General features: G+C 42.6%; 1 protein-coding gene across 1 annotated transcript in view; it reads left to right on the top strand.

The window, feature by feature from the left end:
• LOC119167236 (glycogen phosphorylase) overlaps window positions 1-14,892 on the top strand; it is a 48,000-nt gene that overhangs the window by 20,909 nt on the left and 12,199 nt on the right. The window contains exons 6-12 of the mRNA XM_037418682.2: window positions 1,037-1,119; window positions 2,826-3,062; window positions 5,612-5,758; window positions 6,150-6,313; window positions 6,956-7,070; window positions 9,729-9,830; window positions 12,701-12,907. Of these exons, the coding sequence (XP_037274579.2) occupies window positions 1,037-1,119; window positions 2,826-3,062; window positions 5,612-5,758; window positions 6,150-6,313; window positions 6,956-7,070; window positions 9,729-9,830; window positions 12,701-12,907 (1,055 nt within the window). The remainder of the gene's footprint in view (window positions 1-1,036; window positions 1,120-2,825; window positions 3,063-5,611; window positions 5,759-6,149; window positions 6,314-6,955; window positions 7,071-9,728; window positions 9,831-12,700; window positions 12,908-14,892) is intronic.

Below are 14,892 nucleotides of genomic sequence, written 5' to 3'. Positions count from 1 at the left end.
CACATGACTGAGTTGCACGTAGTGTTTATGAATGCGTATCCTGTATTGCCATAGAGTGATGGACGTGCTTTTTTTTGGGGGGGGGTGCTTGCTTGACGCTTGGTCGTCGGCAAAGACGTCTTCGCTGGCACAGCGTCAAACTGCAGTCGCCAGATTTCAAGGTCGAGAAAGCTTATATTTTTCCAGGGATTTCGTTTTTTCTGCACTGCCATTTTATTCGAACATTTTTCTGGCATGACAACTGCAAAAAAAAAAAAAAACCTTTGGCAACTATTCTATGTTTACAAGTCGAATTTTGATTTAACAAATTTTTTATATAGCAAAGTAAATTACCAATCTTAATTACTTAGATATATAGACATTTAACTGTAATGGGAGTGGCCATGGATACTTTCAATGAAATGAGCTACTCCTCAATAGCTTGCATCCTGAACATAACTTAGCCTCGACAGCCTGGCCCACTGGAGCTATAGCTGCGACGATTAGTCAATCTCTATTGTCGTCTTTTTCAACTGAAGGGATTCTGTCATGCTACCATTTACTTCATGCTTTTTCTTATTGGGGCATTTACTTAATAAATTAATGTACCAATGCTTCTTTACAAATACACATGCCTCCTTAACTATTGCTATAAATTACGGAGTGCTAGACTGGAAATAAGCATATCGAGCTCTATGTCCTCGAAGTTGGATTCATGCATGTAAGTTCACTTTAGTGTGTCTACATTATTGGCCATTTCAAAAGTACAACTTGGCAAAATCTAATTATTTGTAGCCATTTGCAACAGTCACCAGCATATGCAGTTGCAGTGTAGTTGTTATTGCTGCGATTTACTTTTCGCCTTCATTTTTCTGGTGTGAAATAAAAAGTGCCATGCTAAATAAAATAAAATTTTTTGTCTACACTGTTATTCTGAAAGGTTTGTGAATGGTGGGTCGCATTGGTTTTTGATCTGCATGATGTTTTGTGTTGTCTGCGCTTTGTTTGTTCATTACAATGCCGGTCTTTTTATGTTGTTGCCCCTAAATCTGCGCAGTCAATAACGGAGACTACATTCAGGCCGTCCTCGACCGGAACCTGGCAGAGAACATTTCCAGGGTGCTCTACCCGAATGACAATGTGAGTATAGCAAAACTTGTCGGCTGACGCACCAAATGACGCCTTTTGAGATGCTCTGTACAAAGTTGCTTATTACATCACATGCTTACATCACTTGTTTTTGCTAGTTTTGCCAGCTAGTAGCTCTGAAAAAGCGAGATAGCTTGAGGTTTGGATGAACTAAACCTTCAGCCTAATGAGGGCGTCTTAATTTATTTTTATTTCAGAGTGTACTGTTGCACATGATCACTTTTTTAAGGGCGCTGCCTTGTCTGACAGCTCTTTCGATAGAGCGTTTTTCACAAGCCAGGTCAGATGCGTGAAAATTTTTTTGCTTGAAAAAAACGGAACCAAGAGCGATTTTGTCTAACGTGCAATTTAGTTCTATTTATGCAGGAAAATCAGTGAATTCAGAGAAGAAAATATTTAATTGTGATTGAGTTCAGATTAATTACTATATAATACACAAAACAATGTATTAATACATTATTTTTGTCACAATAGAACATATAGTGCCTTGAAATAATGTGCAAGTTTGACGCACTTGCAGATAGTTTATTATATATGTCGCCCTAAAGGGTTAACGAAAATGAAAATGAAAGCAAGTGAGCAGTAAACAGCAGCTCTTTCGCAGTCGTCTTTTACTGCACTGAGCTAAAAGTCTTCTAGGCCAAAATACTGCCAAGGAATGATAGGCTTTCTGAAACATTTTCCTTTTTAGAATTGTGGATACCCAAGAGAATCTATTGGTGGACGTTCTGACGATTCTAGTCATTTTCGAGTAAGAGCTAGTTAATACAACGCTGAAACTGAAAATTCTTTGATGCTGTAGTGAGTGCTTTTTAACGCAAACGTTATCAGAAGTGTGATGTCGATAAATCCAGTGTTTGTGTTTATCCTGTCTACGTCTTCTACTTATGTGCTCTATTTCAGTTGTGTAATGTCGATAAATTCAGTGTTTGTGTTAATCCTGTCTACGTCTTCTACTTATGTGCTTTATTTCAGTTTCAATAGGTATTTTTGTTATTAAGCTCTAAAGTTAGCTTCGTGACCGTTTTCGCTCCCAAACACCCCTTTGCAAAATGGTACTTTTCTCCTACATGTCCTTGTTATCTTTTGATGTAGCTCTGAGATCTCAATTGTTATTTTTGCAAATGGAAGTCTTTGAAACACTCTAAAATAAATTATAACACCTTTCATGAAACAAACATTACAGGAGTTGGATTGAAAGGCATGCAGACATTGCAATACATGCATTTACACAAACCTCATTATAACAAAGTTGAATCTTGCATGAAAATAGGTTTGTTATATAAGGGAATTCATTATAAAGGTATATTTCAAACACATTCTATTGCAAGACTATTCTTTATTTACTCTGTTATAACCAGATATTTCATTATATCTGGGTTCATTATAGTATCGAGGTTTGAGCGTATACAATGCAGTAGGCTGTCGTTAAACGGAACCTGAAGGGAGCAGGAAAATGTTTACTTTAATGGGACATATGTTTACTGAAAGAGGAAGATGGGTGTGGAATACAGTCACGGAACCAATTGTACAAGAGGCAGGTGTTCCATTTAAGCAGCAGTTCCATTTGAGATTTACGTTTACCGAGAGTTTACTGTAGTCAAGAGGGTTGTTGAAAATAATGGTGGGCAGGCAGTTAGTGGAATTTTTATTCAAGTTTGCATTCTAATCTATGCATTGCCTCCTTCCTGCTGCAGATGTTCGAGGGCAAGGAGCTTCGACTGAAGCAGGAGTACTTCATGGTGGCAGCAACACTGCAGGACATCCTTCGCCGCTACAAGTCATCCAAGTTTGGCAAGACCAGCGTGGTGCGCACCCACATGGACGAGTTCCCTCAGAAGGTGGCCATCCAGCTCAACGACACGCACCCGTCGCTGGCCATCCCCGAGCTCATCCGCATCTTCGTCGACATTGAAGGCCTCGACTTTGATAAGGTATAACCTTTTCTTTTGTTGTTGTTGTTGCTGTTCATTCCATCGGCGAGAGTGCCAAGTGACACTGTTTTCAGACCACACTGTCAACAAGCGTACTTATCGGTGGAAATCGCCCCAAAACCCTGATAGAGGTTTAAAATATAAGAAGGGTGGGACGGGTTAAGCTGAGAGTTGTATGTGGCAAGGTGGATATTAAAAAAAGTAGTGACGCGAAAATTTGCACATAATTTGCCTCTTTCATCAAACTGATGGGAACACAGAGGTGCCATCTGCGCAGTATCATCCACAAATATGGCCTAAAAGGTATTTTGATTGAATTTTGATGTTTGTGAAAGTGCCGAATAGGAAATATAGAAGCAGAAGGCAGTGAGATTATCGAGCGGCGTGCTTTTTTAAACAACACATGCCCCGAGTTCTTGCAGTGTTGCCAGAGGCATGTATGAGATGGCCAAAGCTGGTAGCGGCACCTGATGATGCAGACCCTAACCAGAGATTGACATGACAATTAGACAAACTGACACTGCATCAGGTTTTACAGCATGCTGATGTCTCAGATTGGCAAAGTTTGTGATGTCATTATGATCTCATCATTGTGACTTCACAATGAAGTCGCACAAGACAACGTCTGATAAAAGGCAGAAGTTCAGGGGAAGACTCGAGCTTGAAGGGATGAAAAAATTTGTGAATGCGGGGGGCCCTCTAGCCGACATTTAGACAAGCATTCTCGTCTTCTTCAAGGCCTGCAGTTGCAGCCATGAAGACAAGTCCACATGGCAAAACGTGCGCTACAGCGACTTTCAGTGTTCAAAAATTTTTCGCCTCTGTGAGACGACGACGTCACACGAGATCTTTGCATGATCAAAGGGTGTGCCAATCCTAGAGGCAGTGCCAAACCTTGTTAGGTGCTGAGAGCAATTGGGAAAGTGGGTAGAAAGGATTAGTACATTGACTGAGTGGAAAAAGATAATTTACAGTTTATCGGAAGTTTACCCAACACAGTCAGTGTGAGTGACACTTTCAGTCCCCTAATTCTTGTGTTTATAACATGAATTTTTTTTTTTCAGTTTTTACTTTTGTGGCATTGCAGTGTTATATAGAGAAGCAAACACGGTTAGGTACAATTTGAAGAAAATGCACAGTAGCAAATAAAGTATATATACCAGGCAGTACAAAAAGCGAACCGAGTCTAGAAATACTTGCCCAATGTGGTGTGAAACAAAAACTTCAGTCCCTGGTTGCCGAGGTAATCTAGCAGGGAGGGGTCAACTATTTGAACAACATTAAATACACACGGAAGTGGCAAGCGAGTTTTCTCATATTAGCAGAAGCGAATACTCAAGCTTTCAAATTTTTTTGTGTGCATTATCTGTTCAATTTGATCTGCAACGAAACTTTATTATTCGGAGTATTCGAACATTCGGAAAATAAATGTTAGTTTCATTTGCTTAAAACCAAGCCAGTAAAAGACGTGTGTGGAAAACTCTTGGGCTTTCTCGCTGGCACCCTGGGAAGCATACTCGCAGCTGTAGAGTTGGAGGAGGAAATCCACACGGCTGATGAGAAACTCAAGACTCGAAGGGAGTGCCCTTCTTCGCCATATCAGTTGGTCCTCCACAGAAGTTGGAGGGCAGATCTAGGAAATGGGGTCTTTTGTATTAATGTGTAAAGTGATGTCGATACAACCAAGTTATGTAAACAAGCTTTATTCGGCCCCTTGATTGCCTCATTCTTTGAGACATATAGGGAGTACCACATCGGAGCGTACTTTACCAAACTAGCTAACAGAAACACTTTCATGTTCTTATCTCATAAGAATATGCTTAGGGATCCTCAGGACCTTTTTTTTTACACTTCTTAGTATGTAAAAAAGGTTTCAAAAATGTTTTAATTATATTCAAAAAAATGTTTCAAAAATATTCAATTCGATTCGTGCTCAAACTTTAACATACGAATTCACTTCACACCCGGAATTTCGCCACATGCGCAGATCTACAAACTCATAAATTGCTTTCACGATTCTAAAATTGTCATACCTGCAACGAGAAGATGCGTGGTATTAGAGCAAACATGCAAAAAGAAAATGTGGGTGGTGACGCTATGCTGAAATTTCTGCACCAAACATGTCGACATCGTAGATTTCGACCGCATCTACGAGGCCCTTTGTCATTTCTGATTGGTGCTGATAAAGTGAGTACTAATTCTGTCAGGGCTCATGAGCTCAAAGCTTTAGGAAATGTTAGTTCAGCCACTGTTTCGGAAATGCGAAATATAGTTTGAAATCTGTACATCATGCATGACATTATCAGTGCGAAATTTAAAAAAGAAACTTTCACCACAGTTTTATCTTCTGTTAATAAACATGTAACGGGGAAAATATTGAAGTTAGAGTTCTCTGACTACAATTTATGACCCTAAGCAGATTAATTATTGCACTTTAGTGTCCCTTGAAAATGTGCGTGGTTCTACTCAATGAAAGTTTTTGGCAGAAAAGACTCCTAATGTAGTTGATGTTGCAGTCCTCGCTTCGTTTTCTTTTTCTGGTCTGTTAGGCTGTTGACCTGACGACCAAGACGTGCGCCTACACAAACCACACAGTGTTGCCGGAGGCCTTGGAGCGCTGGCCTTGCTCCATGTTGCAGAACTTGCTTCCGCGTCACTTGCAGATCATCTACGATGTCAACGCCCGTTTCCTTGGCGTAAGTGTCGTGCTTCCGAACCTCAGTGTGATAGTTGCACACTTGTAACATGACACCTTGCTCAAGCTGTGAAATTTTATTAATGCTCAGCAGAGTGCTGCGCGTTTTAGGGAGCATCTTATACCCACCAAGCAACTGTAATCTCGCTTGTAACCTCTATGCTGTGATGTAATGTTGCAGTAACAGAAACATCATCCGAGAGCTCTAAGTGTGTGGGCCTGCTAAACAAACTTCCATTGTGCAGCAGCAACTCGCCATAGAGCTCTGCCCAAACCAGACTGCCCGCACTCCAGCATTCGCTGTTGTGGAATTCGTGACCTTGCTGTTATAAACATTGTTACAAACTGGGCGCAAAGCACTGCGACCAACACGCAAACATGGTTGCTTTCAGGAAGTGTCCAAGAAGTTTCCCGGGGACAACGACCGGCTGCGGCGCATGTCGATGGTCGAGGAAGAAGGCGAGAAGCGAATCAACATGGCCCACCTGTCTATTGTGTGCTCGCACAAGATCAATGGCGTGGCGCAGATCCACTCCGATATTCTCAAGAAACACCTGTGAGTAGATGCGCCACTATTGCACAGTGTTGCACTTTCTCCGAGATTGACTCACCATGTAACGATGTCACGTGCTCATGTTTTAGCGACATCACAAATTTCGGCAATCTGTGACAACATGGGGACATCGTCGGTGACCACATGATGTCTTTTGGAAGTTATCAGTTGCTTTTCTTATTCTATAAGTCATCTCCGCCTTAACTTAGAAATAACAGCGTTGTGGGAATGTAGTGTCATGCACGTCGGAGAGGCCCAGGATGCAGTGCCTCATGCTTGCGTGCTTGAGATAAAACACTTCTGGTTGAGTCCATCTGTGATGCTGACTATCTTCACAGCAAGGGTGGCATCGTGTGATCGTGAAGTATGGGGCGTGGGATGCAGCGTGTGGAAAGAATAACCGAAGTTACTTCCTTGCTGTGCTTGCATCTGATGAAACTTATTTTGAAGACTTGCGATCACTTTTTTTTTTTGCCCATTCACCTCTGGTTGTTTTGTATCGAGTGGCTGATAGTAGTAACCGAAAGGGCAGTGTTGTGTAGCTGTTGAAAAAAGGGGAAAGGAATGGAACAAAAGAGCATTAATATGTTCCTAATTAAAAGTGCTACTCGTGATTACTTGGTGCATTGCCGCTTGAATGTGCAGGTTCAAGGACTTCTACGAGATGTACCCTGATCGTTTCTTAAACAAGACCAACGGTATCACTCCGCGTCGATGGCTGCTGCTCTGCAACCCGAGCCTGGCTGATCTGATTGCCGATGTGAGCCTTGTCCTCGTCATTCATCGGGCCCTTTTTAGTGTTTTAGCATTAGGAGTGTGAAATCTATAAAAAAAAATGGGTGATTGTCCTGCGAACAGTCTGAGCAAGGTAAACAGACTGTGCGTAAGTGGGGCTGCATAAAACTAGGTTAAGATACAGACCTGAACTGGGATGTTTAGTTTAAAGCCAGAAGTAAAGTTGATTGAAAGTAGGAAGAGGAAGTGAAATTAATACTGGAATCGGGCACCCAGAAGTTACAGGACCCATGATCACAATTGTGACAGTTGCTATGAACGATGTTCAAAGCCGTGTGGCAGAAGGGGGAAGTGAAGCATTGTGACTGAAGGAAAGTATGAGCAGATGTGAAAGCTAATGAGTGGTTGCTAACTGCCCGGTTTTTCAGACAGACGGTCGCCGGTATGCACCTAAGAACTGCCATCATTGGCCTTTTTTTTGGACATCGTGTCAGAAGTATTATTTTCTTGCGATTTATAAGCATAAATGCAGCAACTTGGAACATACTAAACATTTTTTATTTTAGTTATCAAAACTCTCAGTGCAATCTTCAACCCATTTCTGTTTTATGACCATAACAACCCAAAGTAATAGTTTGCTCCACTCATTGTTTAAATACAGGGAAGAATCCACATGAATGGTTATATATTTGCATCATGAATGTAGATTCTCTGCCTTCGAAGCTGCAAAATATAAAGTAAATATCGTAAACGTAAGAATGAGAGCTGGCTCCTGGCCGTGGACGGCATGTATCAATGAATAATCATTACTGGGGTTTTATATTCCAAATGAACTGCACATATAGATGGCACTTACTTTGTGTACATGGCACTTTTGTAGAAGGCGCTATGCCAACAGAATAGTTGGTTAGTTGTGTTTTGTTGTCTTGTACATCTACAGTGGCAATCAAAATTTTACGGACCATGGTAGCACATGCAACAGCACCATGGCGCCTTTTGACGGCTGCCTGTGAAGTTTGCAGTAACCTCACTATTACCGTAATGAAGTCACCGCTGATTCAGGCTTAGCAAGCCAGAGGGCCGTGTATATCGTCACCTGCTGATGTGCAGCATACTGCTCTGTGCGTACTTAACTAGCAAGCGTATAGCACCGCGCGGCAGAACAGGCAGTGTTTGATCTAACAACACGCGCACACACTTTATTGTCTTTGGCAGCACCCGAAACACAGTACGACGTCTGCTCCCAGTACGCGGGGAGCATAGGGCTCCCGCACACAAACGTACACCAAACAGTGAAACCGGGAGCACGTCGCAGCTGGCAATGGCGAGTTTTTACACTTCGCTCGAGAAATGGTCTTTCGTGGCTATGCTGCGCACTCCAGCGATGACCACTGGGCCTGGTCGCGAGAGCTAGGACAAACCTTGTACCCGTAGGCCTCTGGCATGTGCAGCTCAGCGTAATAGGACCACGCTCGAGCACTAGGCACTGCTGTTTGGCTTATTGTACAGAACCGGAGATGACGCAAAGGTAAACACGCCCGCTGAGGATGCCTAGGCACCCTGGCAGGCTACAGTCCAACCATTCCCAAAGGTGACGCAGACGAAGAGAAAACACGTGCTTACCGTGCGCTGCCAGAGAAGAAAGAGCGTCCCCAGTGCGCACGTGGCTCTTGTCTCGCTGATTCTTGCTGTCATAGACAACAGGCTGCGCTCGCACGTGGCGCCATCATTCACCACGCACCGTCACGACAGCACTGGAGGAGGCAAGGAAAGCTGCAGTACGGCGAAAATGCCTGTTTGTTTGCTCTCATCAACAAACACGTGTTCGCTCTCTTCAACAGTGTGCGCACCAAGATGCCAAAAGAAACGAGCAGGCTGGCAGGTAAAAAAGGGTGCACATGCGCAGTGCACAACCTCGAACTTTGCAGGCAGTCATCCGAAAGCTCCCTGGTGCTGTTGCATGCGCTACTGTAGTTAGTAGGCACTCCGCGCCGATGGTAGAGTGGCTAAGGTACTCGGCTGCTGACCCGAAGGTCGCGGGATTGAATCCCGGCTGCAGCAGCTGCGTTTTCGATGGAGGCGGAAATGTTGGAGGCCCGTGTGCTCAGATTTGGGTGCACGTTAAAGAACCTCAGGTGGTCGAAATTTCCGGAGCCCTCCACTACAGTGTCTCTCATAATAATATGGTGGTTTAGGGACGTTCAACCCCACAAATAACTCGTCAATCAATCATCAACTGTGGTTAGTAAATTTTTGACCGCCGCTGTACATCATGTCGACTTCTGACTAGGCAAACAATGTTACAGTACATGATGGTGCTTGTATGTATGTTTCAGTGTGTATACTATAACCACCTGTATACGCCCAAGAGCCGATCTTTTTCTAGTGTAAGGCCCTACTGCCCTATGTGCTTCTCACATTCACCCTTTAATTGAGGCAGAAACCTTTATGTCGATTTTCGCTTGTGGATCTTCATATGGCATGACTTAGCGAGATTCGTGTTCAGGGTTTCCAAAGTTTGACAGTCTTACTGAAGGTAGCATAATGAGGGTAGCAATTCCTCCAAGTTATCACTTGAGAATGCAGCTCATCATTACAAAACAGTCAAAAACGTCTGGGACCTGCAGTTGGTGTGTGTTGATCAACTGTGGGTCAGAATTGTAAGTTTTGCAATTATTTCCAGAAAATCGGCGAGGACTGGATCGTTCATCTGGAGCAGCTGCAGAAGCTGAAGCCGCTCGTCAACGACAAGGTTTTTCTGCGTGACCTGCAGAAAGTGAAGCAGGTCAGTGTTGTTTTGGGAGGGGAAAAAAAGGGCCCTTTAGGAAAAACGATGCATGTGGTTTTTAGCATGCGTTTGCAAAGATGCAGCAAAAGCTTGGCTACATGAATGCATGGAGGCGTCATTTTGGATTCTGTGAAAATTCTTCATTCGTATATTTTTTTACCTCGGCAATTATAGTGAAGCTGCTACTGAGCTGAAAATAGTTTTGCTATATATGCAAAGCTCACTAAAAATTGAATGACACTTTGTAAATTTCAAAGTGCCTTCGGCAAACGCTTGTGCCCATTGAGACAGGGTCGGTCAGAAAGGAATGCGATGCGCGCATATCTCTTCTTGAAGGCATGGGCACACTGGGCACAGCGACGTTACGCAAGGGATGTCCGAGCACTGTAGAGTCCTACGTGAGGCGCGATCCACACGACCGACGGAACCAGCGTCTGTTGATGCACTTTGGCGGCCACCTGGCACCTTGTCGGGGTACGGATGGACAGATGGGCGTAAGCGTTAAACATTGCAGGCTTTCGCCTTAAAAACTTACATTTTCAACATTATTATTAAAAAAAACGGCATTGTGTGTTTTGGCAGTTTATTACCGCTATGTTTCTCATATCAAGTTAGCACTATACATGGAGAGGCTTGTGTTCAGATTCATCTTTTAACGGGACAGCGGTAAAAAGCTAGTTTTGCTGAAATTCCAATATTGGCGTCGTTGCTTATGGGTAAAAAATTATCTTGTTCGTGACTAAAGAAATAAAAATTATGCAAATAAAATGAAAACGTTCGGTTCTAGTGAGAATCACACCCAGGCCATCTGCGTGGCAAGGAGGTGTTCTACTGTAGAGCCATTGTATCCCTCGAAACTGCTTCTGGAATAAAACTCTTTATAAACGTCGTGTAGTGAAAGACTTAATGCATTGAGAATGCGTGGCAGAAGCGTATAATCATGCCAGGGGACAAAACATGCGAATTTTAGCGAGTGGGAATCTTAAAGGCCCACCGATTACAAGGTTTTCAGACACATTTAACCATTGTCACCTGTGAAAACATCCATGAAAGGAGCAGCTGCGACAGTCGTGTGTTGCCTTACGTAGCGAGCCCTTCACTGACGCACAAAAGGAATCGCGGTGTCGGGGGCGCTCAACAAGTTCACTTGCAAGAGGCATTCTAGAATAGCTTGAAACGACTAATATTACCCACACAGTCATTCGTTTCATTACAGCACTGTTGAGCTATGCACGAAGAACGAGAGCTATGTTAACGATTGAGAAGGCGGTGTGCATGAAGCCAGATTACGTTAGTGACTTTCTATTCTTGATTGCGAAGCTCGAGTGTTCTCCTAGTTTTTTATTTAGCCCTTTGAGAGGCTATGTACACAACTGTGTACACCACTCGTTTTTGCTATTTACATCAAGTAGAGGCTAAGGAAGAGCAAGATATACTGTTCTTTTGGTGAATTGAACCTCGTGCAGAATAAATTTGTCTTTATTTAACCTAGTTTTGCTGTGTACTGATACATATGATCACTTTCCTGAAGGCACTACTACGATCGATGAGTTGTGCGACATACCGCTTCCTGGAAGCCACGTCAAATGCAGAATTTTCCTTTGCTCAAGACGGACGTAACCAAAAATTACCTTATGCTCTATAGTAAGCATCTCTAAAGTAAGCATCTATAACTTCAGGGTGAAGAGATATTTAGTCACAACCTAGTTAGGATGAGTCATTGTAACACACATAAATTCACAATTGTCTCATTATTCTTGTTGCGATAGAATATTGAGTGCCTTCAAGTAACCTTGTAGCGATTTGATACATCTGCAGACAGTTTCTAAAATGGCGTCTGAAAGGGTTAAATACATGCACAAGTGCACGATGAAAAGCTCATGAAGACGTATTTCTATCGAAGTTGTTTAAGAAAGGAGCCATTATCAATGCCGAAGCACCATTCTGTATCTATTGTGGCATTTGTTTTCAAATGAACTAACGTTATCCTGTTCAATCAAATTAAGTTTTAATAATCACATGTAAAAATTACCATATTGATGGTCGCCATGGCAAGTAAGTTGTTGACATACAGGCTGACTAGGCCTCGGGGCAACAACCAAGCAACAGCATCAGCGATTGAAGCATTTTGTTACGATATACATTACGATGCTCATTATAAGCACATTAAAACACATGGAAATAGCATAGCCACCAGGAAAATGTGCTTTTACTCTGCCAAAATGAATAGTAACTAACAAAAGCAGTATCTGTTAAAAAATAACTTGTCATGTGCAAAGAAAATCTAACGCTCCGTCCTTCGCCCTAGCAACCTGCCTTGCATTTACACGTATCGAGTGTAGAAAGCACTGGTGTAAGAAAAATTAGAATAACAGAGGATGAACAGTACCCTTTTTATATAGTGCCGCAATGTTTTTAAAACCTTCAATCACAAACATGTGGTTTTAGTATTGGCATATAAACTCTCTACAGAGTATTTTGTTTATTGAAGCACTACTTTGGAAGGGGGGGCTACACGCCTAGATGCGGCAAAGCATTACATTGCGTGTGTTAGACTTTCCCTGTGACAGCCTGCAAATTAGTCGTCTTTGTTAAGCAAGCAACCTTGCCAAGTGAACTCTCCGAAAACAATTGCTGTGCATCTTGCCTCATGCACCAGCCCAAGACGTATTAGCCAAAATTTTTCATTTGGTTGTGATGACACCCACGGCAAATTAAACAAATCACACCTCTGCCCCCTCGTGCTCTGTTTCATCAAATTGTGATGCCTGGATGTTGCCAGCGTGATTTTTCGAAAATGACATAAGTGTGCCCATCTAAGATAGGTTCGTACAATCGCAAACCCGTTCACGTTTACGCCGTTACAGGAAAACAAGATGCGCCTGTGCGAGTACCTGCACAAGGTGACGGGCATCAAGCTCAATCCAGCCTCCATGTTCGACATGCAAGTGAAGCGGATTCACGAGTATAAGCGGCAGTTGCTCAACTGCCTGCACATCATCTGCCTGTACAACCGCATCAAGGCTGACCCGTCAGCACCGTTCGTGCCCCGCACCGTCATGATTGGTGGAAAGGTGCGTAGCCGAAGAGAAAAAAAGGAAATTAAGGGACCTTGATGCTTCCTTTAAATTTCTGATGGCACTTGTTCCCACTGTTCATTTTGCCAGCTCACATGTGATCCCTTCGTTTTTCTCTTTCCTTCTACACTCAAACCTCAATATAAAGAACATGGATATAATGAATTATGGGTTATAACAAAGTAAATGAAGAATAGCTTTGTCCTAGATGCAGTGTTACAAATATACATTTATAACGAATTTTTAGATCTAAGAAAATATTTTCCTGGCAGGTGCAACTTTGTTATGAGGTGTGAGTGTACATGTAGCTTGTACCTATGTGTTCATTGCAGGAATTATCATGGTGGCATGACTGACGGGCAATATAGTGATGTTATTCATACATTTATTATGCGTGTCAGTATTAGTATTTTTGCATCTTACTTTTTATGTGTGGCTCATGCCCTCATATTCATGGCTTATACCTGCCTATTCATTGCCTGCCATTTATCCCTGCCTATTCATTGTTAATGGAGAGTACCTTAGCAACCTGCGCTTCACCGATGACATTGCATTGCTGAGTAATTCAGGGGACGAATTGCAACTCATGATTACGGAGTTGGACAAGGAGAGCAGAAAGGTTGGTCTTACAATTAATCTGCAGAAAACGAAAGTAATGTACAACAACCTCGGAAAAAATCAGCGCTTCAAGATAGGTAATGGTGCACTTCAAGTTGTAAAGGACTATGTCTACTTAGGGCAGGTAATAACCGCGGAGCCGAACCACAAGATTAAAGTAACTAGAAGAATAAAAATGGGGTGGAGCACATTTGGCAAACACTCTCAAATTATGACAGGTAGATTGCCAGTATCCCTCAAAAGGAAGGTATATAACACCTGTATCTTGTCGGTAGTTAGCTACGGAGCAGAAACCTGGAGTTTTGCAAAGAGGGTTCAGCTTAAATTGAGGACGACGCAGCGAGCAATGGAAAGAAAAATGGTAGGTGTAACCTTAAGAGACAAGAAGAGAGCAGAGTGGATTAGGGAACAAACGGGGATTAAGGATATCATAGTTGAAATCCAAGAAGAGGAAATAGACATGGGCCGGGCATATAGCGCGTAGACAGGATAACCGCTGGTCATTAAGGGCAACTAACTGGATTCCCAGAGAAGGCAAGCGAGTTAGGGAGAGACAGAAAGTTAGGTGGGCAGATGAGATTAAGAAGTTTGCGGGTATAAATTGGCAGCAGCAAGCACAGGACCAGGTTAACTGGCGGAACATGGGAGAGGCCTTTGTACTGCAGTGGACGTAGTCAGGCTGATGATGATGATGATTCATTGCCGATATTATCATTAATTGTGACGTAACTGACAGGCATGTCATGTTGGCGATGTCAAGATCTATCGGTCATGCCAGTCATGTGTTCGTTACCTTTCATGCCGATTTCGGCATCTTTTGCACCTTTTGATGTGTGGCTCTTGCTGTATATCTCAGTGGATATTATCGTTAATGTGATGTGATAATGAGCATGTCATGCTATTGACATCAAGACCTATCAGTCATATTTTTCAAACATTCCTTCCTTTCCATGCCATGTACCTGGCTCAGTATAGACTCTGCTACTTTGCCATTATAAAACCTCCACTAACCAACCTTTCATGCCAGGTTTGATATGGAGCAGCAAAAGTAAGAGGGGGTTAGTTTATGCATATAAATTTAAACATGTTCATAGAGTGGTTCATAATAATAAAAAGAAAGTCGTCGTTTTGAGTGAGAATTCAGGATGACAGTGTGGTACAGAAGGTGTCGCACACTACGAATGTAACTCTTTCCATTAAGTCCTGCCTTTTCACGTATGTGACTCTTTAAAGAGACACGTGAACTCACTTACGAGATTATTGTACACGTTTCGAAGAAAAATTATAGGGTGCAGTTCGTAGTCATATACATGGAAAGCCAGGACTCTCAATAAAGTCAAGAGTCAAAGTAAGTCTTTTCAGGA

The sequence above is a fragment of the Rhipicephalus microplus genome, chromosome 6 (genome assembly GCF_043290135.1).
Source record: "Rhipicephalus microplus isolate Deutch F79 chromosome 6, USDA_Rmic, whole genome shotgun sequence".
NCBI classification, from domain to species: domain Eukaryota; kingdom Metazoa; phylum Arthropoda; class Arachnida; order Ixodida; family Ixodidae; genus Rhipicephalus; species Rhipicephalus microplus.
This window is presented reverse-complemented; position numbering and strand designations above follow the sequence as displayed.